The 27,879-nt window shown below is 51.9% G+C and overlaps 1 protein-coding gene across 6 annotated transcripts in view; it reads left to right on the top strand.

Moving 5' to 3' along the window:
* WHRN (whirlin) overlaps positions 1–25,076 on the top strand; it is a 97,950-nt gene extending 72,874 nt beyond the window's left edge. The window contains exons 4-13 of one of the 6 annotated variants that reach the window (XM_049895083.1): positions 1,358–1,560; positions 2,733–2,769; positions 4,238–4,450; positions 5,292–5,501; positions 8,369–8,401; positions 18,515–18,586; positions 20,283–20,820; positions 22,666–22,844; positions 23,779–23,901; positions 24,179–25,076. In XM_049895083.1, the coding sequence (XP_049751040.1) occupies positions 1,358–1,560; positions 2,733–2,769; positions 4,238–4,450; positions 5,292–5,501; positions 8,369–8,401; positions 18,515–18,586; positions 20,283–20,820; positions 22,666–22,844; positions 23,779–23,901; positions 24,179–24,361 (1,791 nt within the window). In that variant the 3' untranslated portion in view covers positions 24,362–25,076. Of the gene's footprint in view, positions 1–1,357; positions 1,561–2,732; positions 2,770–4,237; positions 4,451–5,291; positions 5,502–8,368; positions 8,402–18,514; positions 18,587–20,282; positions 20,821–21,242; positions 21,354–22,662; positions 22,845–23,778; positions 23,902–24,178 lie in introns of those variants that run through there. The other 5 variants (XM_049895082.1, XM_049895086.1, XM_049895085.1 and 2 more) reach the window with 5 other exon arrangements.
* The last annotated feature ends 2,803 nt before the right edge of the window (positions 25,077–27,879 follow it).

Raw genomic sequence — 27,879 nt, 5'->3', positions numbered from 1 at the left:
TGGCTATTGTGAATAGTGCTGCAATGAACATTGGTGAGTAAGTCTCTGAGTCTCTGCTTTCAAGTCTTTTGGGTGTATACCTAGGAGTGGAATTGCTAGGTCATATGGTAGTCCTATTTTTAGTTTTTTGAGGAACTGCCACACTATTTTCCACAATGGCTGTACCATTTTGCATTCCCACCAGCAGTGGGTAAGGGTTCCAATTTCCCCACATCCTCACCAACATTTGCTTCTTTTTTTTTTAATCCTAGCCATCCTAGTGGGAGTGAAATGGTAACTCATGGTTTTGATTTAGGTCCCTCTGATGGCTCTAATGACGCTGAGCATCCTTTCATGTGTTGGGTGGCCATTTGAATGTCCTCTTTGGTGAAATGTCTTTTCAAGTCCTTTGCCCATTTCATGATTGGGTTGTCTTTTTGTTGTTAAGTTGTTGAAGTTTTATATATATTTTGGTTATTAGGCTCTTGTAGGATATATGGTTTCCAAATATATTCTCCCAGTCGGTAGCTTTTCTTTTCACTTTTTGGGTAAAGTTTTTTGATAAATGAGGTTTTAATTTTTATGAGGTCCCATTTATTTATTTTGTCATTTGGTGTTTGTGCTTTTGTTACTATATTAGAGAATCCATTGTTGAAAGCTAGGCCTGACAGCATTGCCCGTGCTAGTTCTTCTAAGAATTTTATGGTTTTAGTTCGCACATTTAAGTCCTTAATCCATTCTGAATTTGTTTTTGTGTATGGTATGAGGCACGGATCCTGTTTCATTTTTCTGCATGTCGAAACCCAGTTTTCCTAGGACAATATTTTGGAGAGACTCTTCTTTCTCCATCCAACAGACTTAGCACCCTTGTCACAACTCAGTTGACCATAGAAGTATGGGTGTATTTATTGCTTTTTTTCTTGAGTAAATTAAAATGTTGTTTACAATTTAAGGTAATTTAAAAAATGCATGCTTTTGGGGGAAAAAAAAAGTCAACAGTATAGAAGTGTGAAAGGAAAATAACGAGTCTGCCCTCATGCCTCTTGCCGCACCCTGCCCTCGACCTCCCCTTCCCCAGCCCCTGAGATGACTGTTGTTTCCCTGACAACAGGACCCTTGGGAGTGTCACTGCAGACCTACTCCTCACAGCGGTTGCTAGATCTTGGGGAGGTGCCCTTCTAGTGACTGGAGCCTGGGCTCAGGCTCAGGACTGGAAGGCTGGCTTTGCCATTGACTTGCTTTGTGACTCTCTGGTATCCGCATAACGTCTCTGAGCCTTGGTGACCTCCCTGGCAGACTGGCCAGGAGGAGAATGAGGTAAGGGCTGTAAAGGCCCTGGACTAGCCCAGGTGACTGTGTTGTGTGATGGTCTTGACAGGTTGGGGACCAGATTCTGGAGGTGAACGGGCAGAGCTTCTTGAACATCCTGCACGATGAGGCAGTCAAGCTGCTCAAGTCTTCTCGGCACCTCATCCTGACAGTGAAGGATATCGGGAGGCTGCCCCACGCTCGCACCACTGTGGACGAGACCAAATGGATTGCCAGTTCCCGGATTGGGGAGACCGCCACCAACTCCGCAGGGTCTGGCTGCTCTGCTTACTCTGAGTCCCAGGACCCCAGAGTTCTTAGGGTGGGGGGAGGGTCCCAAACACCAGAGTTTCTTTCACTTGCAACATGACCTTGGACATGTCCCTTCTCTCCTGGCCTCAGTTTCCCCACGGAAAGCTGAAATACATGATCCCTGATGATAGTTCCAGTGCTCTCATTCTTTATTTGCCTTCAGCAAATCACTTACCTTCTTTATATATATATATATATATATTATATATGTAATTGTGGTAAATATGGGTGTGAAAACATTTGCCATTTCAGCATTTTTCACATGTATGGTTTAGTGATGTTAGTTGTGTTCGTCACGTTGTGCAACTATCACCTAATTTATTCATTGCATCATCTGAAAAGTAGGGATCGTAAGCCCCGCGCCCTCCCAGATCTGAGGACCCCATGAGTTAATTTGGGTGAAAAGGTCCTGGGAGGCACACAGTGAGATGGAGTTGTCATGCAGCTGCGTAGGTGCTAGTAACCTAATGTGTCACCTTTTGATTGCCATCAGAAGTCTCAGACTGGTGACCCACCGGTCAGATACAACCCAAATCCATCTCCCTCTTTTTCCCTCCCTCCTTCCTTCCATCTGCACAGTATTAGAAATTTCAAAAAATTAGTTGCCAGCATTAAAAAAGATTAGATTTCCCATAAAAGTCTGGATTTCTGCCTTCTTCTTAAAAATCAGGAATGTGGCCTGACCCCACCTTTCTTCGTCAAAACAAGAGCCGGAGCTGAGCAGCAGCTGTGCCCTTGAGTTGCACCTTGAGATCTCCAGTCCCCCTGCCTCCCATATTGGCCAGACCCTGAGGTCACATGTCATTCACCATCTATTCTCTCCTTGCGTTATCTGACTAATTCTCTATGGTTGGAACAACGCAGAGGTCCTCCTTGCATGGTTTTAAAAGTCCTATCAACATCTTTGTTTGGAAACCAGACGCTGCCCTGTCTGTCCAGGGCCACGTATATCCATGAGGAGCCACAGAACTGAGTCGGCAGCCATCGGAGGCCATGATGTCATGGTTCTCTCAGGACATGGAGGCAGTGAAGCTCCTCAGGCCTTCAGAGCTTTGCTCCTCGATCCAAATCAGCACTTGCCCCACTGTTGCCTAGTAGGCATGCAGCTGAAGAGGCTTGTCTTTTCTTCACAGGTTTCCTGGGGATCTCACAACAGAAGGGACGAACAAGGTAGGGTGTTCTTTGTTGTGGGGTATCCTTGACTTCTTCCTAGCTCCCCTGATTGGGAGACTAGGCCAGAAAGAGTGCTGCGTAATTTGCACATGTTATCTCAGTTGGGCACCCTGAGACTGTCCACCACCCCCTGTGCTGTGTCTATGAGTGCTCCCCACTGCCCGGCGCTGCCCCAGGTCTCAGGGTAACAGCAGTGAACACAAAGGGATCCAGTGCCTGCCCTGGTGGAGGTCACACTCCAGCTAGGGAGACAAACCTACAAATAATAGTCCAATTATAAAAGATGTCCAGTGTTGTCAAGGCAAGGTGCTGGTTATTATGAGAGAATACGGGTGAGGTACCTATTTCAAATGGGGTCGGGCGCCGGTTGTGGGGGTTGCTGGCAGGGGGAGAAAGGCCTCTCTGAGGTAGTGACGTGACACCTGAGCTTGAACTGAACGGTCAGTTCAGTAGGAGCTAGTGAGGGTGATCCAGTCAGAGAGAGCAGCATGTATGAGAGCCCTGAGGCGGGTGGGGGTGGGTTGGGGAGGGTGGGTGGTGGAGGTAGGGGGGCCGGGTGCTTGGCTTGTTGGAGGAATGGAAGAGAGGAGAGTGTGGCAGAGTGTAGTGAGGAGGGATGGGAGCAAGATGACAACAGGTTTCGATGGTCAGATCACACAAGGCTTTGTGAGCCATGGTGAGGGGTTGGCTCCTAACCTGAAATAACAGGATGCCATCGAAGGGCTTTAAGCAGGGAGCTCTAGAACGAGATTTGTGATTTTACAAGATCATTTCAACAGCTCTGGAGATTAGTGTGTAGATGACACAGAGGTCCAGGGGGACCAAAGGTGAGACTGGATGGTATCTTGAAAGGCTGGTGACAGTAGAGGCAGTGGTGGGAAGAGGTGGGGAGTGTGTGTGCAGATTTATGTTTTGGGAATATAGGTACTGTTATTATCCACAGAGTCCTCAGGTGGTACATACGGTTCGTGTGCTCAGCTAGTAACCAAAAGGTTGGAGTTGGAGTCCATTCAGGTGCCTTGAACAAACACCTGATTATGTACTTCCAAAAAATCAGCAGTTGAGAACTCTGTGGAGTACAGCTCTACCCTGACACTTGGGGTCACCATGAATTCATATCAGCTCAGTGGCAACTGGATTTATTATTATCCCCAGCTTAGGGAGATGCTGAAGTTTAGAGAAGAAAACGGGAACCATGATAATATTACTTGCCTCTGAACAGTTACAAGGGTCTGATGAGATAATACCTGTGAAAGTGCTTTGTAAATGCTGCTCAAATGGACAGGGCCAGACACTCTTTGAGGATGTATTGTATCGTCTCCTGTGGGTTTACCACGTGTGCCAGGACCACTGAGGGGCTTTTGGGGACCACCTCATCACTGTGAGTGTTATCACTGGCAGGGCATGGCTGCTTGGCTCCAGAGCAGCTCAGAATTCCTGGGGCCCCTGGCTTTCTGTCTTCTAGCCAGGGTTTTACAAGGGGCCAGCTGGCTCCCAGGTGACCCTGAGCAGCCTGGGGAACCAGACGCGAGTGCTGCTGGAGGAGCAGGCCCGGCATCTGCTGACCGAGCAGGAGCGTGCCACCATGGCCTACTACCTGGATGAATACCGCGGTGGCAGCGTCTCCGTGGAGGCCCTCATCATGGCTCTGTTCGAGCTGCTCAACACCCATGCCAAGGTGATCTATACCCCTCCTCAGGCGAGGCAGCACGTACCGGGGTCTGTCCTCAGTTTTTCCAGGGCTCTGCACCCTTCTCTGCCTCCCTCCGTCTTCCATTCCTTTACTGCCAGGAGTCAGCCTCAAACCCTGGGCAAAGACTGGTGGCCCAGACAGCCCTCACACCCGGGAAGCTATCTGTGCCCTGGGGAAACAACATATCATGTGATTGGGGCCCAAATGCAGTGGATTTTAACGTTGAGTGCACATTTATCATTACCTGGACTGCTTTTAAAAAACATTGCCCAGGCTACATCCCAGACTAGTTAATCTGCATATCCGTGGATGGGAGCCTGGCACCGGTGTTTGTAACCAGCCCCCCAGTTAACTGTGACGTGCTGCCAGTTTTGAGAACCCTGCTCTAGCAGAGGCCCATTTGGGGTTGAGAAAGTGCACCAAGGAAGAAGTGATTAAATCCATTGGGCGTGGCTACATTTGGGAAGACTTAACAGAGGAAATGTAATTTGGAGACAAGTAGGGGGAAGGGTATTCTAGGTGGGAGGGACAGCTGAGGGCTTACTTGTGATGGTGTGTTTGGAGAGTTAGTCATGCATGGGTGGAAAGATTGCAGAGGAGGTAGGGAGAGGTAAAGCCGGATAGAGAAGCAGGAGTCAGGTGATGCTAGACCTGTTGTCCAGGTGAAGATGGTTCGGACATTGGGGAGGGCAATGGGGAGCCATGGGGGGTTAAGGAGGACAGGGCAGTGGTCAAGTTTGCATGGACGCCATTTGAGGGTAGTAAGTGAGACTGGCCCCATCTGCTGGTGGAGCTCCTTGCTGAATGCCCTGCGTCCCTTCCCCAGTTCTCGCTCCTCTCAGAGGTGAGAAGCACCATCTCCCCTCAAGACCTGGACTGCTTTGACCACCTGGTGCTGAGACGGGAGATAGAATCGATGAAGGCGCGGCAGGCCCCGCGCCCTGTGGCCAGCGACACCTACTCCGTGGTCTCCTACAGCGACACAGCCTCGTCCACGGGCAGCCATGGCACCTCCACTACTGTCAGCTCGGCTAGGGTGAGTTGCCTCTGCCTCTGTCCCTGGCTGGATGACCCAGTGGTTAAGTCAAGAACTGGTTTGGAGTGAGACTGATCTGGGTTCAAATCCCAGCACCACCACTTACCAGGTCTGTGCCTTGCCTCACTGAGCCTCAGTTTCTCTGTTTGTATAAACCAAGTCATTGTTGAGTACCTACTGTGTGCCAGGCATGGACTGTAGGGGAAAAACTGGTCAATGAAATAGAGGCAGCCTCTTCCTTCATGGGACTCTCAGTCTGGGTGGCGGGACCAGGGGAGAAAGGCAAAAAACAGGTAATTAGACAAATAGGAAAAATAATATAACCCATGAGAGGAGCAGATGAGAAAATACAGTAATACATTTCGCATGTGCCTGGTTCATGGTGGGCACTCAATCAGTGGTAGTGGCAATGGTGTTTGCATTATGATCGTGATGTTCCCCAGGAGGCCACCCTCTTGTCTGTGAAGCTCCAGGCCCAGCCTTTCTCCCAGACTGCCAGCCCCCAGGAATGCACCTGGTACATCTCAAGGTGGGGTTCTGCCCCCAGGATGCTCGCAGGCAGATTAATTCCAGGAGGCCTTTGCCAGAAAGGGGCAGGTGGAAAGGCCTCGTTATCCATCATGGGTACAAACATTCATTGACATCACTTGGTGGGTGGGAAGAGCCTGGGATGGAGGTCAGGAGAGCTGGCTTCTGGCTCCGTATCTTTCTCCTGTACTCTCTTGTGTCTTTTCGTCATTCATCACCACTCATCTACAGAAAGGGAGGGAAGAAGGTAGCATTTCTTAAGCACTTCTGCTTCTAGGCACAGAGCTGGGAGCTCTTCCAGGTGGGACCCTGAGTCCACTTCAGGACAGATGCCCTGTTAGTCCTGTTTGACAGGGGAGCTCAGAGCAGTGCAGTGATGTCCAGGATTGCATACACAGGTGGTCAGTGGTCACAGCCACCCAGAAACAGGCCTGGAGTGTGCACCTCTGTCCTTTGCAGACTCCACCTCCCGGCGTGGCTGTTCCTTAACTCTCTGCTCTGAGTTCCTGGGGACTTCCACACCTCTGCCCCCTTCCGCACCGTACAGTATCACCTTCATCCCCAGGAGTCCTCGTCTCCTTCCTGGGATAACTCCTGTGCATTCCTCTAGGACCCTGGACCTCGCTACAGCGAGGCAGTTTTTCCGCTGCCAGATGAGCTTCTGGGCAGGGAGGAGGCCACTGTTGCCTCAGGCTGCTGTTTGGCTCTGTGCATACCCTTTGATGTTGTGCTGGGTTTTGGGCTGCAGCACCCTGGCCTGAGAGGCCATTTCTATTTGTGTCTAGCTCCACTGAGATTGGCCTTGATAATGTCCTTGTGAGACTTTAGCAGCATGAGCCTCTGCTCTCAAATCTGGGGAGTTACGGACTCTAATTCTGTGATGGTTTCTTTAGAATTGGGGATGTGTGAGCCAGCAGGTGGGATGGGGTATGTTCTGGCCTCGGAGGCAGGAGATCTAGGGTTAAGCCCTGGCCTATCTGGGTCTTGGTTTGCCAATCTGTGAAAAGGCCCCAGGTGCTTACTGGCCTGGCCGGCAGATCGGGCTGGAGGATAGGAGTCAGGGTAACTTTTATGCCAGGAAAGGGCTATGGACAGGGGTCAGGAGCCCCTGGGCCCCATGCCTGCTCAGCGTTGACCTGCAGCAACCGTATCCCAGTCCGGGGGTCTCTTCCTGACCTGAAAAGCACTGCACCAGGCTAGTCTGGACCCCAGCTGAGTGTTGACCTTGCCCTCTTAGAGGGGCTTTTCTGCAGATTGAGACACCCTGAGGAAGGCAGACCTTGAAAAGGCCATGGGGTGGTTTTGAGCAGGGAGTTTTTAGAAGCAGATGGAAGGGGTGCTTCTGTTGCCCCTCCCCAAGCTTCTGAGATGGGAATGACTTCTGGGTAGCATGTCATCTCAGGATTAGGGCTAACCAGGACCAGGATAAGCTCCTGGAGGTGGGTTCTAGGAGAAAGCTGTGTCCAGGAGGAGAGGCAGTGTGGATAGACAGAAGGCCGCGCCATCTCTCTGTGCCTCAGTTTCCTCACTTGCCTTGGGGCCATGATGGTGCCACCCCCAGCGTATTGGGAGGATTAAAGTGAGCATACCTGTGGACCCAGAAGGAGGAATTGCCCAGCTAGTGCCCACATCACAGAAAGGCTGCCCGTACTCTGAGGGCAGGGGGAAGAGCCTATTCTTTCTGACCCAGCCTGGCTGGGGAAAACCACCTGGGAATTTGCATCCAAGGCCTGTGGGTACTGGGAGGCTTCTGGAAAGCACTGGGCTGAGGGACTGCCACTCCTTTTCTGACCATCGCCCCCTTCCCCCCCCAGGAACCCATTTCTCAGACTCTCACCTTCTCTGCCCCTTCAGGGCTTGGGCCCCCCTGAAATCAATCCCCCTCCGATTGAGACTTCTTTCTTGAGGTTCTTTTATTAGTGGATGTGATCTTGGACAAGTCACTTTCCTTCTCTGAGCCAAATGGGAATCATGATGCCAGCTGGGCCTGCCTCCTGAGCAGTCCCAGGGTGGCCCCAAGGTGAGTGACCATGTCCTGCAGGCCCTTCTGAAGGACAAGTGTCATTTCTACAGAGAAATGGGACCCCCAGTTTCCTTCAAGGAGGCAGGCAGAATGAGGGGTGCTGGTTGAGGTGGCAATGTCTTTTCTTCCCCTCTCCAGTCTTGATTCCTGCCCACAGCATTCAGGGTAAATAGGAAAGGGATTTGGAGAGCCTGTTTATTTTGCTTTGGTGTGCTTGTGTGTGTTTGGGGGAGGGGGGTGTTACTGTTCCCACCCTATCCCTCGTATTTATTTGATGTCCTCTTCTTTTTGCCTTTTGCCCACCATTCCTCCCCAGGAGCGGCTGCTGTGGCTTATAGACCTGATGGAGGTACTGTCCTGTTGGGTGGGGCTGTGGGAGTTCCTTAACTAGGGGCAGAGGTAGGGGGCTGCAGCCTTCCTGCCACTCTCTTCTGTCTGCACCCTGCTCTTATGGAGACTGGGGATTCTTCTTGGCACTCACTGTCTCTCCCAGGCACTGGCTCATCAGGTTTTCTCAAGCTCCAGAGTGCGACTGCCCTTCATTCAAATCCCAGCTCTGGTGCTTCCTCGCTGTGTGACGTTAGGCAAGTGATTTCACCTCTCTGAGCTCAGTTTTAGGATCCATAAAATGAGAATGATAATTTCTATGCTGTGGAGGTGTTTTGAGATCTCCTGGCCTTTGCATATGCCATATGCTTTGTCTAGAATGTTCTCCCACCCACTTCACATGGCCTGGTTATCTACTGGATGTGCTTTCAGCCCTTAGCTCAGATACTGTCTCTTCCAAGAAGACTTCCTGATCCTCTTAAGGGGGATGACTTTCAGCCTCTGACTCCCCCAGCCTCCCTGGACTTCCTTCCATTGTGGCTCTTGTCTCATTATACTCTAATAATATGTATGAGCCTGACTACTTGAGGGCAGCAACTCCTTGTGGTCACCACTGAGGCCCTTCCGCCCAGCACAGGGCCTGGCCCTTATTTAACTGCCTTCTCAATAATAATACTACCTGGCTTTGTTGAGAGTTCTCTGTGGCACTGTGATAATGCTTTACAAGTGTATCTTCTCTGAAGGAGCCCTGGTGGTGCAATGGTTAAGTGCTTGACTGCTAACTGTAAGGATGGCGGTTTGAACCCACCAGCCACTCTGTGGGAGAAAGATGTGGCAGTCTGCTTCTGTAAAGATTTACAGCCTTGGAAACCCTATAGGGTTGCCATGAGTGGGAATCGACTCAACGGCAGCGGGTTTGTTTTTTTTTTAAGTGCCAGGCACTGTTCTGCAACAGTGTCATGTATCAGTCAGTTTTTGCCGTAATAATGCTGAGTAACAAACAATCCCAAAACCTCAGTAGACAACCATCAAAAATATTTCTTTCTCATGGCCACAGTCTCTTCCCTCATGGTGTTCACAGGCTTTTCATATCTCTGTTATAACACCTGTCATGTTGCTCTAACCTGTTCATGAGTCTGTCGTATCTAGTAAATAGGGAAAGCTGTGGGGGCACAGGCAGGAGCCACGTCCTTTCCTGTCTGTCCCCAGTGCCAGCCCAGAGCCTGGCACAGAGGAGGGGCTCAGGGAATATGGGACAGAAATGGAAATCAAACCATACTCCTCAGCCACCACCAGGATTATCTCCTAACATTCAGCCTTCCAAATAGCCACCTCCTGCATTGAAGAAAAATGTGCTTTGCTCTGACATTCAGACGGGCAGGGTGGCATCAGGCAGCTGGTATCAGTGCCCCAGGTGCCCCAGACTATAGCCCTAAAGGGAGCCAGTTTCCACTTAGCCTGAATTCCCTGGATCATGCTACGTGGGTATCAATCCCAGGTTAAACATGGCTCCTTCTGCAGCCAGTTCCCTCAAACCAGACATAATCGATCAAAGGGAATCAGATGCAGCCTTCCTCCATTGACAAATCGTGTTTATTTTCCATTTGTCTAATACAGAGTCAGCCTTGAGAATTTTTTGTTCCCTCCAAGCAATATTATTTCCCCCCATAAAGATGTTTCTGGGAGAGCAGAGCTCACAGCATTATTGATCAGAAGGAGAAGGCAGGCCTGCTCACTGAATTCCTCATCTAGTACAGTAGGTCTGGGGGAGGGGGCTCCAGTACACAGGCTTTGGAGTCCCACAGACCAGACTCGGCCCTCCCAGCTGGTAGCTCTGTGACTTTGGGCAGGTGACTCAAGCTTTCTGAGACTCAGTTTCCACATCTGTGCAGTAGACTGGTAAAACTGGCTGTCTGTGGGTGGTTGTGAAGATTCAGTGAGTTGAGGAGTGGACCCGTCTGGCTTTACGCGGGTGTGGGGTACATAGGGGCCAATTCTGTTACCATTCTGAAGGCTGGAAAAGGGCATCAAGATGGGGATTACAGAAGCAAAGCCAGTCTCATACCCACAGAGCAGATGCCACTGAGGTCAGGAACTGGCAGCTGGGATTTGTCCCAGTCTTGATCTTTTCCACCTGGATTTGAGAGGTTTTGCACTCCAGGCCTCTCACGTGCCTGGAAAGGGTCTCTCCTGGCCTGGCCAAGGATGCTGGGGTGGGTCCTCTGCCCTAAAGGCCTGTTCCTCCCCCCCACCATGGCATTAAGGTGAAGGGGCACTGGGTGTGGCACTTAGCACTTGGCTTCCCCACCTCCCTCCTCACCCATGGCAAAATGAGGATGGGGAAGCTCAGGTCTGTTTTGGAGCCTCCAGCTGCAGAGAGCCCTGATTGTCAAGGTAGCTCTTTCTAGAAACAGAGAGCAAACTGTCAGAGTTCTCTCTCCTTCCTGTTGCAGTTCTCACTTATGTCCAACCTGGGTGGGCTTAGGGAATTAATTCTCTGCTGCGCAAGTCCTTCCCCAGTGAGTGAACAGGAAGGAAATTCATTTATTCACTCATTCATTCGTTCCTCACCGTTCCTTTCCTGCATCTATGTAGCCTGCATTTGTTGAGCACTTGCTACATGCCAGGCTCTCAGCTGGGCGCTGGTAGGGCTGAGCAGGAGACATGGCACCTGCCCTGCTGGAGTTTCCAAAGTCTAGCAGGGGAGGCAGCCTGGAATCAAACAAAGGAAGGAACAGCTACATAAGTCACACTGTGATAAGTGGGTGGGAGGGTGGTGGGAGAGCAAATGATGGGGCCCTGACCTGGTTTAGGACATCAGGGAAGAGTTGTTTGAGCTGAGATCTGAGGCCATTGGCATAAATCAGGCAATGGTAGGGTGGGGGGACAGGGGCATAGTTTGGGAGCAGGACCAGCATGTTTGAGGGCCCTCTCTTGGGAAGTATTTGGCCACTCAAAAGAATCAAAAGGAGGTCGGTGGGGCCAGTGCATCAGGAGCGATGGGGTGGAGCAGAGGGGCTGTGCCAGGGACTTGGATTGAATCCTGAGAGTGTTCACCATTGAGAGTCTTCAGTAAGGAAGTGACAGGATCCTGTTTACATCTTTCAGGATGTCTCCCCTATGCTGTGGAGAGAGCTCAGAGTCGGGGGTGGGTGGGGTGACTGGAAGGCGCAGTTGCAGCTGTCCAGGTATGTGACAACTCCGAGTACCTTCCATCCAGGAGTGGCCAAGCACCCAGATGGAGCACCTCAAGGCTCACGTTTGTCTCCTCCCTGGAGCAGAGCAGACCACCCTGTCCTGATATGCCTCAGCACCCCCTTGTACCCATTGTATACCCAGCACAGACATTTGCCAGAAGCACTAATGACCCCCAGTCAGGGTGGCTGCAGCTCTACCTGGGAGTCTGAAAACAGAGGACATTCCTCCCAGTCAGCATTTTGCTTCATCTGCAGTGGGTTCATGGAGCACCTGCCTCCCTGTGTGAGAACTGGGGGTGCAGGCTGCTGTTTCCACCCAACAGAGTCAAGTCCATGGGTGTCGGGGGCTGTTTGAACATGGCCCGGCCGCTGTTCCGCTCTGAGCCCTAATTTTCCCAGCTATAAAATGGGAGTGTCGGTCTGAGTGTTGACCTCAGATTGGTGTCTTAGCCACTTCTCCACCAGGGACCTCTTTGATGGGTGGTGAAGTCCTTGGGCTCCTGCTGAGAATATAACATTCTAAAGTATTTAAAATAAAATACATAGGATTACAAAGGAAACAAATTATATAATGAAGTACAGTTTTCAATATATTGAAACAAATGGTAAAATGGGCTTATTTATTAGCACACTAAACTCGAGGTCCAGCAGCAGGTCAGGAACTGTTGTCACTGGCAAGCTGTGACGAGTGTAAGTGGTGCTTCAAGACATTTGCAACAGCTAGAATGTGATATGAAATATCTGTGACTTCTGTTGGCAGCATTGTCGCTGTCACAGGTGTTGCTGGTCTGCATTTGTAGTGGAAGGAAATGCCACAATAATGATGATCCGTTTTCCGTAGGCAGGTTCACAGACGCCCTGTGCTCCATCCGGGGAGCCGTGCTTACTCACGCCTGTCCTGAGGGCTCTTCCAGCCTGCCTCTGGAGATTCTGGGCCACACAGCTCATCAGGGACTAAGCTGCACTTTCTCTAAACTCAACAACATCTTTTTCCAGAGACCATTGGGAAGGACGTGCAGGGGGCAAGTTTCAGCTTAGCAGAAGGAAGCATGATCTAGTCAACAGTGTCTCTACTTCCCTGTCTTGGGAGGTGTTTGTTCATGCAAGCAGCTTGCCAGGGGCCCTTCTTTTTGTGACTTGGTGATCAGATGGGATATAGCAGGGATAGACAAGGTGGAGAAAAGCAGAGAGCTGGCCTGGCATTGGGGTGTTCTCATGGTCTCAGCCACGCCAGTGAGTGTGGATCCTGGTGCCCAGCATCTCTTAGTCCACTCCTCCACCCCCCTTTTCAGCCTGCAGACTTCACTCCCAGCCTGTGCTTAGAGAAATTGGGCTTACATAATGCCCTGTCCTCACCAGCATTGATCTCACCCAGGGTCTGGTCCCATAATCCCCCTGGACCACCGACACCGATCCCACCCCTTAACTCTGGGTACCCCCACTACCTCCCAAGGACACCAGGACTTCCTGACCATAACTGAGCTCACACCACTGTCCTTGGCCCCTCCCATTGCCTATTTCCTGGGGCAGCAGACGTCTCCTCCCCAACCCGAGCTCTGGGCCACGGCAGCGCCACCAGCTTTGCTCTCTTTCTCTCCTCTGTTCTCCCTTTCTCTGTCTGGTCTTCCAAATCCCCTCCTTTCCCTTTTTTCTTCCTTCTCACTCTGTCTGTCCTCCTTCACTTCCTCCCTTTGCCCTTCTCTCTGTCTCATCACGTGCAGAAATCTAGGTCCCCACTGATGACTTTTCAGCAGGTGACTGAGTGCCTCAGCTTACCCATATACAGAATAGGGACTGAACCACTCAGCCGCGGGCCTCTGGTACCTTTGGGGTGGGGGTGGGGAGCCTTTCGGGTTGACATCAGAGTAAAGAAGCAGGAAGAACAAAAAGTTGAAAATAGCACCTTTATATAAGAGCCCTTCCATTTTAATGAGGAGAAGAAGGCCTAGAAACCTGGAAGTTGGGCGAGAAGGGGAGGGGCCTCACTTTGCTGAGTTGGCACTGGACTCCCAGGCACACCTTGGCGTTGATAACATCTAAGGAGGCCTGAGCTGTTTGCCTTTCCAGAATCAGGAGTCCACCTGGCAGAGGTCAGTACAGGTGATACCCTGTGTTGTTTTATTTCTGTCGACATGTGTCTTGTCCCTTCTTGGGACATCTGGGCCCTGATTAGGCCACCTTGGACAAAAAGGTGTTTTTTTCTCTTAAAGGAAGGGAATTTTCTGAACTGTCACAAACTTGAGGAGGAAGGAGATGGGAGACAATAGCAGCAGGTCTTGGAAGTTTGCTGGCTTTTGTGGGAAGTAAGTTTTTTGCCTGGGATATAGACTCAGACCTTGAATGGGGTCCAACTTCTGCCTCACCATTGCTGTGTTATCTTGGGCAGGTGACCTTCCCTCTCTGAGCTTCAGCCAGCCATGAATGGGTGAAGGGTCCCACCTGGCAGGATTAATGGAACCACCTGGTCTAAGCCCTCGGCTAGGCTCTGGCCTCAGTGGGTGCAAGGGCAGAGGTGGCCCCAGGCAGCTAGGGGGGTTAGGGGAGTGGCCAGGACACGCAGCCCTGGTTCCTACATAAGCTCTAACCTTGGTCCTCCCCTTGAAGCCTGTTTGAGATCGTTTCTGCCGACGTGTCCCCCGGGTTCTTCGCCTGCTGTCTACAGCTATTTCCGATGCACACGGAGCATGGCTCTGGGACTTGAAGCTACGGAGCGTCTGGGTTCAGCAGATGGAGTGGCAGGGCCGGGCTCTGACCCGTCTGCCATTTGCTCCACTTCAGACCTCCATCCTCTCAGGGCTGGATGTCTGCCCCTCTTCCTCCCAGTCTTCTGTCTCAGCTCCAGGATGTCGTTAATAGCAGAGAATGAAGCTAAGGCCAGGGGACAACGATGGCTGCCTTCTGTCTCATTTCAGAGAAGGCTCCTCATGGGGTCCTCTGGTTCCTACAGTGTCAGGACCCTGTCCAGTTCTGGGGCCAGGGTGGGGTAGCACAGGCTTGGAACTGACCCAGACCTGGGTTACAATTCCCATCTGCCATTTATGGTGGTGTGACCTTGGACAAGTCCCTTCCCTCTCTGAGCTTTAGATGTAAAAGATGTGAGGGGAGAATGATAGTGCCTGACTCACAGGGTTGCTGGGAGAATCAGCATGGGGCCTGGCACACAGTGGGTCTGCCATCATGTCTAGCTCCCAGCTGTCCTCCTTGCCAAGAGAAAGTCACATCCTCTCCCATAGTGCACAGCACAGACATGCTTCTGTTGTCAGGCCCTGGATCCTTCTTTTCCCCCTTCTGTGGGGCCCTGTTACTACTGCCAGCCCTGTCAGTGACCCTGAGCAAGAGCTTGTGAGCAGCTGCTGTAGAAATGGCTCTCTGCTAACTGTTGAGGACACTGTGACCCCTTTGTCTTTGTATTCCCGACTGGTCTTCCCTCTAAAGTCCTGGCTGCCTGATAAACACTTGTCGAGCTGCTGAATGAATGACTAAAGCTTCCAGTGTGGAATCCTGTGTCTTTGGTTCCACCATGGCCTATCTTCTGAGCCTCCCCAGCTTTCCCAGGATCACCTGTAGGATGTAGGGAGGTGGCAGTGGCTGCACCTCCGAGGCCTCTGACTCCTCCCTGTGCCACCCATGGAAGCTGGGGCAATGGTCATCCAGGTTGTTGCATGGCACCAGCCCCACCTTGCCAGGCTTCTTGACTCAGAATGTGTCGCCCAGTTGGGCGAGTTTTAGGGAGCAATGGGATCATTATGGTTTTAGGGAAAGGGCTGCCGTTTCCTTTCCATCAGAGGTGTCCACATGGGTGTGAGCAGGTTTTTGCCATTCATTCAGTTGCTGGGGGCAGATTTGCAAGGCCTCCCAGGCTTCTGATGCAGGTAACAGTCGCCTTCCCTTGTAGATTGTACCAGGCTCTGTTCTGAGTGCTTTATCGGTGTTAACATGTCAAATCCTCCCATCAACTGCATGAGGCAGGTACTGGTATTACCCTCATTTTACACATGGGGAAAGATGAGACACAGATAGGTGGCATGACTTGCCTACCATCACTAGAGTTGTAAGTGCAGAGCTGGGTGTGATCAAAAAAGATGCCTCAGGTGGCAAAGCCAAAGCTAGTGCCACTAATCAGTGGGTGAGGGAATGACCCTATTACTACCCCCTCACCCTCCCCAAGGGTCTCCCCACTGTCTCAGGAATCACAGAGGCTATAAGCAACATCCTCTTGAGAGGCAGGAGATGGGGCATGTAAGCCTCAGCATCGTCAGTGCAATGGAGCAGTTTTCCCAGCGGCCTCACGGGGACTAGAAAAGGAGCTTTGGGTGCAAATAGCCCTTCTGCGGAACTGGGGGGCCATGCATCTCATCGGTTGGTGGATTCCCATTACTGGCCTTTGTGCATCCCAGAATGCTCAAGGCTCCCGAGAGATCATTCCAGATGGAGATGAGTGTGGAATGACCCCACAGCCTCTGTCTTATGGGGTATGGAGTGGTGGCACCTCCCACCCCTGCTGCTGCCATTACCTTCATCCAAGCCACCATTACTTCTCCCCACGATAACTGCAGTAGCCACTTCTCCCATCTCCCTGCTTGCTCAGGTCTTCTCCCCTTGACAGCCAGAGTGACCGATCGATTGATTCATCTATCAATTCACTCATGAATTCATTAATTAACTAATATTTATCAAGCAGCTACTCCTCCAAGCACCGGGGTAGAGTGGGGACCAGGGAGCCACAAGCCCTACCTTTGTGGAGTTTATAGTCTAGTGGGAGAGACAGACAATAAGCAAATACATAGTGTAATGTCAGGCAATAAATGTGCTAAAGGAAAACAGAACAGGGGCGGGGTGAGAGAGGTGATGGGGGTGCTGTTTAGACAGGACTGCTCGGGGAAGGCCCCTCTGCAGAGGCGCTGATTGAGTCAGAAGTAAATGAAGAGAGGGAGTGAATCACAGGCAGTGTCCAGGCAGAGTGTAGCAAGTGCAAAGTCCCTGAGGCAGGAATGAGCCATCTGGTTGGAGGCTTATGAGCTGGAGAGAGACGTTATCTGACTTACGTTTCAAGGACTGCATCCAGGGTGCTGCATGGAGAACAGCGATCAGTACTACAGAGAAAAATAAAGCAGGGAAAGGCCGCAATTTTAGGTGGGGTGGTCAGGGTAGACTTCATTGAGAAGGTGATCCATCACCTGTTTGAGTAGAGTCTTGAAGGAGGTGAGGGAATGAATGCAGCCTGCCTTATGGATAGCAGAGAGGAAGAAAGTTCCAGGCAGGGGACAGCAGTGTGAAGGCCATGGGCATGTCTGATGTTCTAGTGTGGCTGAAGAGGGAGTGAGTGAAGGGGATCTTCATATTCATAGAAGGCAAACTTGACCAAATCTCCATGGCAACCCTCTGCCCTCAGGCTCAAGTCTGAGCAGCTCTAACTCTACTCCTGTCCAGCTGCTCGGAGATTCTTGAACATCCTGTCTCCATCCTGCTTTATACATACCCTTCCCTCCATTTGAAACACTCATTAACTTTCTTTGCCTGGTCACTGATAAGACTCAGCTTTAAGCTGCACTCTCCTCCAGGAAGCCTTCCTTGATACCACCTCACCTCCCCCCAGGCTGCAGTGTACACTTTTCCCTGTGCTTCCAGAGGCACCTGTTTCCCCGCTTGGTGCTCTCTGCATAGTCTCCCGTTGCTGGTTTATTCCTCAGCCAGTCCCACAGCTCCCTGGAGGTGGAGTGGTGTTCCACCACACCTGTGTCCCCAGTCCGTGGTCAGTCTGAAGCTTCAGAGTCTGCTCAATATTGATTGCTGCACTTGGGACTCGAGGCAGGTGGTAGTGGAGGCTTGTTGCCATCCTGGGCTCTGAGGGGTGGAGAAAAATGGCCACCCTGGGCCCTCAAGACAGCCCAGCCCTAAAAGGAGCTCTGCTTGGCACCTAGTTGCCATTGCCGTTGAGTCGATTCCTACTCATGGTAACCCCATGTGTGTCAGAGTGGAACTGTGCTCCACAGGGCTTTCAATGGCTGGTTTTTTGGAAGTAGATCACCAGGTCGTTCTTCTGAAGCATCTCTGGGTGGACTTCAACCACCAACCTTTCAGTTAGCAGCCAAGTACTTAACCATTTGCACCATCTAGGGACGGAATGACTATCAATCTATCTGTCCACACACATATACATCTATATATACATATCACACACATACGTGCGTATATTTATATATTTTATTTATTTTTTACTTCTCCCTTTATTTCAGAACCTGCATGCCCAGGTTGATTCCTTTTGTGCACAGGCAGTTGAATTGCTTCTGTGCCACAGAATGCCAGCCACTCATTTCCACTTGTAGCAGAGGTTGTCACTGTACTGTCCATATCCCCAGAGCTGCCTTTAGGCAGTTCATTGTCACCTGGGGGTGCATTAGGCTATTTCTAGTGAATTGAGGAAGGACAAAGAGATGGACAGTTTTGCAAATAATATCCATTTAAACCTTAAACCACCCATTCAGGATTAAAACCATTAAATTGAAAAAGGGAGAGAGAGAGACTTTCCCTATCCATTTCCTACTTCCATCTTGCCGCTTTCACACCTTCCCGGGATTCTGTCAGCTAGTGGTAGAGGAAGAACTCTTGGGTTTGGAGGCTTTGCAAGCATTGCTCTGAGCTGACCTCCAGGGATTCCCGGTCAAGGCTGGAGACAGCCCATGGCATTTCCGGCTAGTTGAGGGGAGGCCTAGAAATGATCAGAAAAGTCTCAAACACAAATTAATTTTAAAATGACTCTCAGGAATTGAAACTAATTTCAATGCATGAATTAATTCCAATGGAGTGGGATGTGCCAGGAGCCACATAAGCCACGTGAAAGGGTCATAGGGTCCCATAGACTTTGGTGTCCTGGAGAGCAAACCAGTTTTTCCCTCTTGGCTTACATTTGCTCACCTTACTTTCTGCTCCCTTTCTAGAACACTCTAGACCTGGAGGAAACTGGCAAGGCAGTCGAGGGCAGTGTCAACACCCTTCCAGATGTCTCCCTGGTAAGACCCTCTCTCACCTTGTAGTTAGGTTTTGCCCTTCTGGGTTTGCCTGGGACCCTGGGAGCTGACTCCTCTTGGTGGGAGCCACAGGGAGTGAATGGGAAGACAGAGGCCTCTGCTGTGAGCTCTCAGAGCCTGTGTGCAAGCCTGTCAGCTTGTCACCTCCAGCCACTTGTTCTTGGTGACTTTAGCAGGGGCATCAGGCTGTTTGCCAAGGTCTGTTTGCCGAGTTGGTGCTTACTTTGATGTGTTATCAGAACATTATCCTAGCAAGGGCTGAAACAAGGAGTATGTGGAGAGGACTCCTGAGAGGCATATGATTACTGATTACCATATTTTTATGCAAATAATATGCTCCTTCTGCATTTGTTTGCTGGCGGCTCTCGCCACCCCCACCCTGGGAGGCACTGTGCAAATTTTTTTACAGCAACACTTAGAAGAAGATTGGCATAGCTGCACTTGTGAGGGTACCTACGGGGTGTGGCAGACAAATGCAGAGGGCAGGTGTTATTTGCGTAAAAATTTGGTAGGGCAGAGATAGAAGTTATGTGTGGTTTTAGTGTGCATACAGCAGTCACTCAGACAGCCTCACTTTGACCCAAACAGCATAGACCCTGGAGGCAGAATGCCTGGGTTCAAAGCCTACTTCTGCCATGGACTATGTGACTTTGGGCAAGTTTTGTAACCCCTCTGTGCCTTGGTTTCTCTGTCTATAAAATGGGAATGATAATAGTGTACTTATCCCATACATTTGTGCCAAGGGGCACATTAGTTAACTCATGTAGAGCATTTAGAACAGCGCCTGCGATATAGTCAGTGCTCTGTAAGTGTTGGATGTTGGCATAGACGAAGGGGAAGTAGTAATCACAGCATCCACAGCTGCCACTCACCCAGTACCTGCTGGGTGGCAGGTACTTGCTAACATGTTATACACATTGCTCCTCAAATCCCCACATCACTGCTGGGCAGGCAGAATTTTCCCGTTGCCCAGAGGTACACACTGAGACATGGTGCCTTGCCCAGGGCACACAGCAGCCCAGCCCACACCCTCCCTGTGCCACCCTCCTGTTCATTCTTGTTCCCTCCAGTCCTGTCTCCTCTCTGGCCCCTAGTAGCCAAAATAATCCCCTAAAAAGAAAAGCCGTATCTACGCGAGACCAAATTGATAGTGGCAACTCAAAAGGCTGGATAGGAAGCTTGGGGGAAGTGAGTTGCAGATAATGGTGGTGGACTAATTTGGAAAAGGATAGAATGGTAGCAGCACAAGTCGAAGAACGTCATCAGTGTCACTGAATGGTACGTGTAGAAATTGTTGAAATGGTGTAGCTCTGGCTGTGTATACTTTCACCAAAAAAAAAAAGCCAAAGAAAATGCCATTTCCCCATCCTTTTCACCTTGCCTCTAATTAAGTCTTGTTCCTTGTGACAAACCCTGGCTGATGCCAAGAACTTCAATTCCCAAGGGGAGCAATGCCGTCCCCAGAGACACTTGCCAAGATCCCGACGCTTATCAGCTGCCGCGATGCCGGGGAACAGTTTTCCACTTGGGCGCTGCATTATTCAGAGTGGCGTGGCCACAAGACGATAGCACGGGGACAGGATTCCAGCCAGGCCAGGCTCCACTCAGTTGCTCCAGCCTCCCCTCTTCCAGCGCGATGGGCTCTGACTCTTTCTACTCTTGTTGGGTGTTTTGGCAGGATGATGTCAAGTCCATCTCCAGGGGGCTGTCGAGTGTCAAGCCTCCACCTCACTCACCGCCTCTGGCCCAAAGCTATGACTGCTCACTCGCCCAGCCGAAGAAGCCAGGGAGAGAGGACCTCCATCCCTCTTTCTGTGAGTCGTCCCCCTCGGGCATCGTCTTCTCGGCTGCACGGAACCACAGCCCACCGGCGGGCACCACACCTGCTCTGGGGCCTTCCTCAGCACAGGACTCGCCCTCCTCCCCCATCTATGCCTCCGTCTCTCCTGCCAACCCTGGCTCCAAGAGACCGCTGGACGCCCATCTGGCCTTGATCAACCAGCACCCTATTGGTCCCTTCCCACGGGTCCAGTCACCCCCGCACCTGAAAAGCCCCCCTGCAGAGGCTGTGGTGGCTGGGGGCTGCCTTCCTCCACCCTTGTCCTCCAGCCACCCAGACCAGACAGGCATGAACCAGCACTTTGTCATGGTAGAGGTGCACCGCCCGGACAGCGAGCCAGATGTGAACGAAGTGAGGGCACTGCCCCAGACGCGTGGTGAGTGCCCTACGGACACAGGTCGGGGTAGGGCTCAGGGGCCCAGGCTGTGTCATCTGGGGTGGTGGGCCCCTGCCCTTTCTTGGTCAGTCTACTCTTCTGCATGGTGAGGGTTGGGGCCGTGTGCTCACTGAGGGACATCTGGCTCAGAGTCAGAACAGCCAGGGGAACAGGGTCTTGAGTCCCCTATTAAGGTGGTTTTGGAGGCAGAGACTCGAGCTTGAATGTGACTCTGCTGTGTACCTGCTGCATGACTTGGAAAAGCTGCTCTCCTTTCTAAGCCTTACTTTCCCCATGGTAAAAGGAGATTACAGCAAGGGTTGGGGGCTCCTCCGCCAGCTCCTGCAGCCCAGACCACCCTGTAGTTACCCCAATAACTCTGGGCTCCTTGAAGGCAGGGATGATTTATTTTTGTCTCCCAGGCACCCTGACCCCTGGCAGGTCTCCTGACGTGGGGCTGCAGGGTCTGATTGCAGTATGGACCTTCCTGACACCTGGCAAGCAGACTTTCCACTGGAAGTCCAACTGCTGAGGTGGGAGGAGGGTAGAACCCACTTCCACTCCCGAAAGCCCTCCACCAGCTCTGGATCACCTCCTGCGATAGCTAGTTGGGGGCATTTTGTTAGATTCTGCTGCCATCTTGTGGCTAAAACAATACGTGGGTGTCCCTGCGGCCAGGGAAGGTGGTCCACTGGATTGGCAGATGTTAGCTGAGTGCCTGCTGTGTGCCAGGCGGTCGGCAGGCTAGGATTCTAACCGGGGCCAGAATGCAGGGTCCTCACGCTCAGTAGCTTGATGAGAGGAGGCAGGATGTGGTAAGAGAAACCAGAGTTATCCTGTACTCGTCACTGCTTGCCTCTAGAAGGGGCTCTGAGCTGGACACAGACGTGATAGTAAGAGCTCATAGTTGTGTGCCGGGCGCTTTTCTAGGGGTTCTGCCTATATTACTAACTCATTTAACCCTCACAACAGCCGTGTGAGACGAGTACTATTAACAAAGTACTAATACTCATCTGGCAGTATTATCATTCCCATTTTACAGATGAAGAAACCGAGGCACAGGAAGTAATTGTGGAGCCAGGCAGCCCAGCTCAAGTCTGTGCTCTTGACTGCTTCACTCTATCCATCATATCTGTTATTCTTCAGGATACTCCCCTTGCATCGGCATCATTACTCTGTAATTAGAATGAGAACACAGAGCTCAGAGAGGCTGTGTAATTTTTCCAGGGCTGCACAGCTAGTCATTGGAAATGCAGGATTCAAACCTGACCTGCTGGACTCCAGAGTGCTTATTTTTAACCTAGAGTCTCCATTTTGGGGGCCAGGTGGTTACACACAAGGTGAGCTAGAGAGCATGTGCCTGCCCCTCAACTCAGGGGTTCATGCACGCATTCAGGCCAGGATTGGCAGACTTGACATTGTTTTCTTGAGAAGCTTAGAAATTTAATTGTTATATGAAATCTAATTAGAATGTGTTGGTCCATCATTAAAATTTGACAACATTGCTTGAGTTAAAAAAAAAAAAAAAAAAAGGGCTGGGTTTGATGTCTGACACCTGTTTTAATCATACCACCAGTGGCTGAGGACTGGGCAGTCAAGGCAGATGTCCTAGAAGTGGTGGCCTTCCAGGCAGGCCAGATAGGAAGGACAGGGCTTCAGTAGGGGGAGAGGGTGGTGAGGAGCCTCCCTGCCTTCCAGCCCCATGGTCCCTATACTCTTGTCACTGTCTCTGTCTGCAGACTCCCCCTGCAGCCTTCCAGCCTTCAGCTCTATCACCTTCTCCAGGAAGCCGTCTCTGACCCAGCTGCATAAACCATTGTTCTCCTCCTGTCCCCCCTTCAGCAGCCTCCACACTTTCTCAGCTGTCTGACAGTGGGCAGACCCTGAGCGAGGACAGCGGTGTGGACGCTGGTGAGGCGGAGGCCAGCATGCCAGGCCGAGGCAGACAGATAGCGTCCACCAAGAGCAGGAGCAGCAAGGAGCTGCCTCGGAATGAGAGGACCACAGAGGGAGCTGCCAAGCCGGTTAGTCAGGGGGTGGGGGTAGAGGGGGCTGAGGGGCCAAGAATGGGGAGACCCAGGGGACTAGGTTTCAGTTTGGCCTGTGACCCCCAGGGGAGGTAGTGAGCCCCCATCACTGGAGGGATTTGAGTCTTAGAAAGAACACTGGATCAGGAGTTGGAAGGCCCAGTTTAAGTCCTGGCTTTGCCACTGACTCTGGGTAATGGGGCACTGAGGAGGTTGGTCTTTATAATCTTTGAGGTCCCTTCAGTTCTCACATGGCGTGGTGGCTGAGGCAGACTTTGGAGTCAGGCAGGCCTGGATTTGAGTTCTGGTGCCCCCATCAGGCTAGCTTAGGCAAGCCCCTTAACCTCTCAGGCCTTAAAAAACAAAAAACCAAAAGGTTGCCTTCGAGTCGATTCTGACTCATAGCAACCCTACAGGACAGAGTAGAGCTGCCCCATAGGGTTTCCAAGGAGCAGCTGGTGGATTCAAACTGCCTTTTGGTTAACAGCCAGTCTCTTAACCACTGTACCGAGCCGCAGGGGGTTTTTATTATAGGGATTATAGAGCTGAGAAGGAGCCCTGGTGGTGTGATGGGTAACTAAATACTCGCTGCTAACCAAAAGGTCAGCGGTTTGAACCCACCCAGTGGCTTTGAGGGAAAAGACCTGGCGATCTGCTCCCATAAAGCTTTCAGCCTAGAAAATCCTATAGGGAAGTTCTACTTTATCACATGGAGTCGCTGAGTTGGAAATCGACTGGACAGCACCTAACAACAACAACAACATAGAGCTGAGGACACCGTGCCTAGCTCAGGGCCTAGCACATACTAAGTGCCCAACACAGGGCCGACGTCCAAGCCCTATTGACGCAGGGGGTGTGTCATGGCCCAGCCCAGCCCTCTGGTCAGGCCTGTGCTCCAAGATAGCCTCAGTCAGTGGCCTCCTACCCACAGCCTGGGCTCCTGGAGCCTACATCCACTCTAGTCCGCGTGAAGAAAAGTGCAGCCACTCTGGGCATCGCCATTGAGGGTGGTGCCAACACCCGCCAGCCCTTGCCAAGGATCGTCACGATTCAGGTATGTCACTGTGGGCCCTGTTTGATCATCTCTCCCTAACCCTGGGGATCTCGCTCAGCATCCCCAGGACTGTGCCACCCGCAGAGGTGACACAGCACCCTAGGGTGGACCCAGGCTCATATCACCTTTGCTCTTGCTGAGTCTTAGTTTTCCTAATCAGGGCAATGGTTATACCTGCTGGTTGGCATTGTTGGGCCTGCCTGCATGGTTAGTTGATGCCAAGTTGGCCTGTCCCCATCCCCCTATGTGCCTCCTGGTCTGTGTCTTACCCCTGCAGCGAGGTGGTTCAGCCCACAACTGTGGGCAGCTCAAGGTGGGCCACGTGATCCTGGAAGTGAACGGGCTGACGCTTCGGGGCAAGGAGCATCGGGACGCCGCTCGCATCATTGCCGAGGCCTTCAAGACCAAAGAGCGTGACTACATTGATTTTCTGGTCACTGAGTTCAATGTGATGCTCTAGGTGCCGAGGCCTGAGTGCCTCCACCACTGCCCAGCCCTTGGCCCTGGTCCCTCCTCCCTCCAGGCACTGTCAGGCTCTTTAAGGGACCGGAGCTACATGGCCAGGGTAGCAGGAAGATCTCCCTCCACTCTACCACAGCCCACGAGTGGGACCAGACCAGGTAAAGAGAGCTGGGCAAGAAGACAGGCAAACAGAAGGTCAGGTCAGGACCGTGTGCCATACCAGGTACACAGTAGGCGCTCAGTCCATATGTGGGCTGTGAGAAGGGGAGAAAGGAAGGGGAGAGGCAGAGCGCCAGTATCTTGGTACATCCATGGAGGCCTGCCAGGGCCTGCTCAAGTGTATGTGTGGGGGGGTGCCCCTCCCCCCAGCCGGCTAGGACCCAGCCCACCCCCAGACACCTGAGCCTTTGTCTGGAGTGAGGTCCCAGTGAGAATTCATGGACTCTGCCCCCAGCCGGGGGAGAGGGCATCTCACAGGACCCTTAGTGCCATAAATAAGCATCTAGCGCCTCCCCATTTACACCCCTACTCCTGGTTCCTTGTATCCCCATGATATTTATTATTTATTTCCCTCCCCACACCCCTAGGGGGCCCAGAGCCCCAGCTTCCCCCCAAACCCTCAGCCCTACCCCAGAGGCCTTGCAGGTGACCAGCAGCGTCAGTGTATTTATATACAGAGCTTATGACTTTAATTTTTCAATAAAGAAACCTGAACAAGGGTAGGGGCTGGCGTGCTGTGTGGTTGGGGTGTTGATTGCGGGAGGGGGCTGGGACTTTGGGTGTGCTGAAGGGGTTGGGTAGGGCAGATGGAGGCACTCAGAACGTTCCACACCACCACCCTCTACCCCAGCACCCATACTCGGCTTGGGGTATATGTGGGGTGTGCAGGGGCACTGGAGTCACCATGCACCTTGGAGCACCTGACTTGAAGGTTTGAGGGCTAACCCTAAGTATTTATAGATGATACCCACACAGGTATGTTATATGATGGGGCAGAAGGCGTAATGTGCACGGATATTTTAAAACAGAAGTGGCCCTGCTTTAAGGTCTGCCCCCCAGAAGCTGACTCTGAGATCAGGAGACCATGTAGGAGTTGGGGAAGCAGGACAGGAAAGGGAAGGGAGCCCAACAAAGGTGGGATTTCAGGCACAGTCCTGCAGAGGGACATTTGGCCTGATTGGGGGTGGGGTTGGGAGGCTGGAGTATAAGTTATGGCTCAGAGTTGTCTCTGCTCAAGGCTCGGGCTTTCACTCACTTGTCAGTCTTTGGACAAGGCCTGGGGAGGGAGGAGCTGTACATTTCCCATCACTCCCTGCTGTCTACCTGTGCACACAAAGCTGTTCCAGCCACTAGGGGCAGTCCGCTGAAGAAGGGCCATTGTGTAGGGTGTTAGATGCAAAAGCACATGGTGGTGGGAAGGAGGGGTGGTGGCAAAAAAACGGTCTGCTATGAGGCCATGATGCCCGTTTTCTTCTGCGCCCAGGTTTTCTCTGGGGGAAGACAAGTTTGAGATGCCGTGCTTTGGCCAGCCCTGTGCCTAGGGGATTGCCACAGGTGGCCCTCGGAGCTGCTGATTCCAGGCTTGCCTTACACCCTGCTCTTAGCTGTCTTCCCTCCCTGGCCCGGGCAGACCATTTGAGGCCAGGGCCATGGGTCCCCCTGGACCTCTGAGGCAGCTGGCATCACTGAAGGCTCCAGCCTCTTCCAGGGGCTTGGCACCCCCTGCCCCACATCATATTCCTCTCTCCCCAGTCCTCTGCTGGGAATGACCTCCTCCTGGCTGCAGGAGGACTTTGTCAGGGCCCCAGACGCCTGGTCTGACTCCAGTTTCAATCCCGTGTGGTCTTCGGCAAGTGATTTCACCACCTTGAGCCTCAAGTTCTGCATCTGTAAAATGGGATTGTTGTGTTGATTACCTCTAATAGTGGTTGAGATGCTGGGTGTGGGCAGCAGCCTCAGGCTCACTGTCAGCCTTAGGGAGATGACTACAGTTGTGATGGGGTAAACAAAGAAAAGCTTTCTAGTGGTGTGAATACCACACCTTTTTCCAAGCCCCAAGTCCTCAAGCATTTCCTGAATGGGAGGGTTTCCCTCTGTCTTTGGCTCATGGTGTGAATTCTAGGCCAGTCACTGACCTGCTCCATAACCCTCGGGGTGGGTTCTAACTGCTCCTGCCTTGAATCAGCCATCTCCCCACTTGGTTCAACCTCCCACCCCCTCCATCCCACCCCACCCCCGCCCAGGGGGCAGAGAGCCCCAGCAGCTGCTACCCACGCAGCCCTCGAAGTTTGTATTTTTTGAGTGAGCAGGACAAAAATGACTTTCTGGAACTGTTGCTTCTGGGATTGCCAGGCCTGGCTCCGGAGCTGCAGCCCGGTGGAAATAAGGGTCCTCCTCCCTCTGGGGTGTTTTTCTAATTGTCTCTCTGTGGAATTTTAAACCTAAAAAAATTCCTTTGCAAGTGGGCTTAGAAAGGTCAAGTAGCTTGCCCAAAGTCACCCAGCTAATGAGTGGTAGAGGACAAGTTTGGACCCAAGGCTGCCTGAGGCCTGGGCCTGCTCTTCCCCCAACAGGAAGCCCAAGGACAAGGATATGTCCTGGTTTCCTTTAAAGGGACCCAGCAACCCGGGCCGAGGTAGCCTTGAATATTGGGCGGGAGGGGCTCAGAGGTCGGCCCAAGCCATATGTCCCTGTGGCCCCGACATCTTCACTTATGACACCAGGGCTGGGGGTGGGGACAGAGGGGGCCTGGGGTGGCACAGCTGGAGGGTCACAGGACTCTCCCCGAGCCTCAGTTTTCCCTTCTGTTCCAAGGTCTCCCAGGCAGGGCTGCCACACTGCACAACTCCAGGGGACACAGCTCACACCCACCACAGAAATTTGAAAAAAGTTAGGGGCCAGCATGCTGTGTGGTCTATCTGTGTGGCGGGGGTTTTGACTGCACAAGGGGCCCTTCCTGGCTTGACATTCAAGAACCAGAGCTGGAAAAAGGTGAAGGCAGGAAGAGAGTGTGTTTTGGCTCCTGGGGGTCTGGGCCTGCCCAAACAAGTGTTGAATCAACCCTGGGGACCTGTCTGCTTGGAAGAATGCGGCATGAGGGGCAGGGTAGCCCTGATGGGAGTACAGAGAACAAGGCATAGCTCAGATAGCCCACACCTCAGACTCCTGGGATCAAATTCCAGCCCTACTACTTGCCCGTGTGACCTTGAGCAAGTCATTTAGCCTCTCTGAGCCTTCATTTCCCCATCTTTAAATGCGGATCATAATATTAACCTAAAAAAAAAAAAAAAACCAAGCCCATTGCCATCAAGTCCATTTTAATTCATAGCAACCCTGTATTAACCTAACTGTAGGTTATTTTAAGGATTAGCTAAAATGTTTGCCTTGGAACAGAGTAGGCAACTTTAGTGATGAAGAGCTGCTGCTATGACTACTATTAGATATGCTTGTAGGGAGAGCCCTGGTAGCGCAGTGGTTAAGAGCTCAGCTGCTAACCAACCAAAAGGTTGGCAGTTT

The sequence above is a fragment of the Elephas maximus genome, chromosome 9 (assembly GCF_024166365.1).
Source record: "Elephas maximus indicus isolate mEleMax1 chromosome 9, mEleMax1 primary haplotype, whole genome shotgun sequence".
NCBI lineage: Eukaryota > Metazoa > Chordata > Mammalia > Proboscidea > Elephantidae > Elephas > Elephas maximus.
This window is presented reverse-complemented; position numbering and strand designations above follow the sequence as displayed.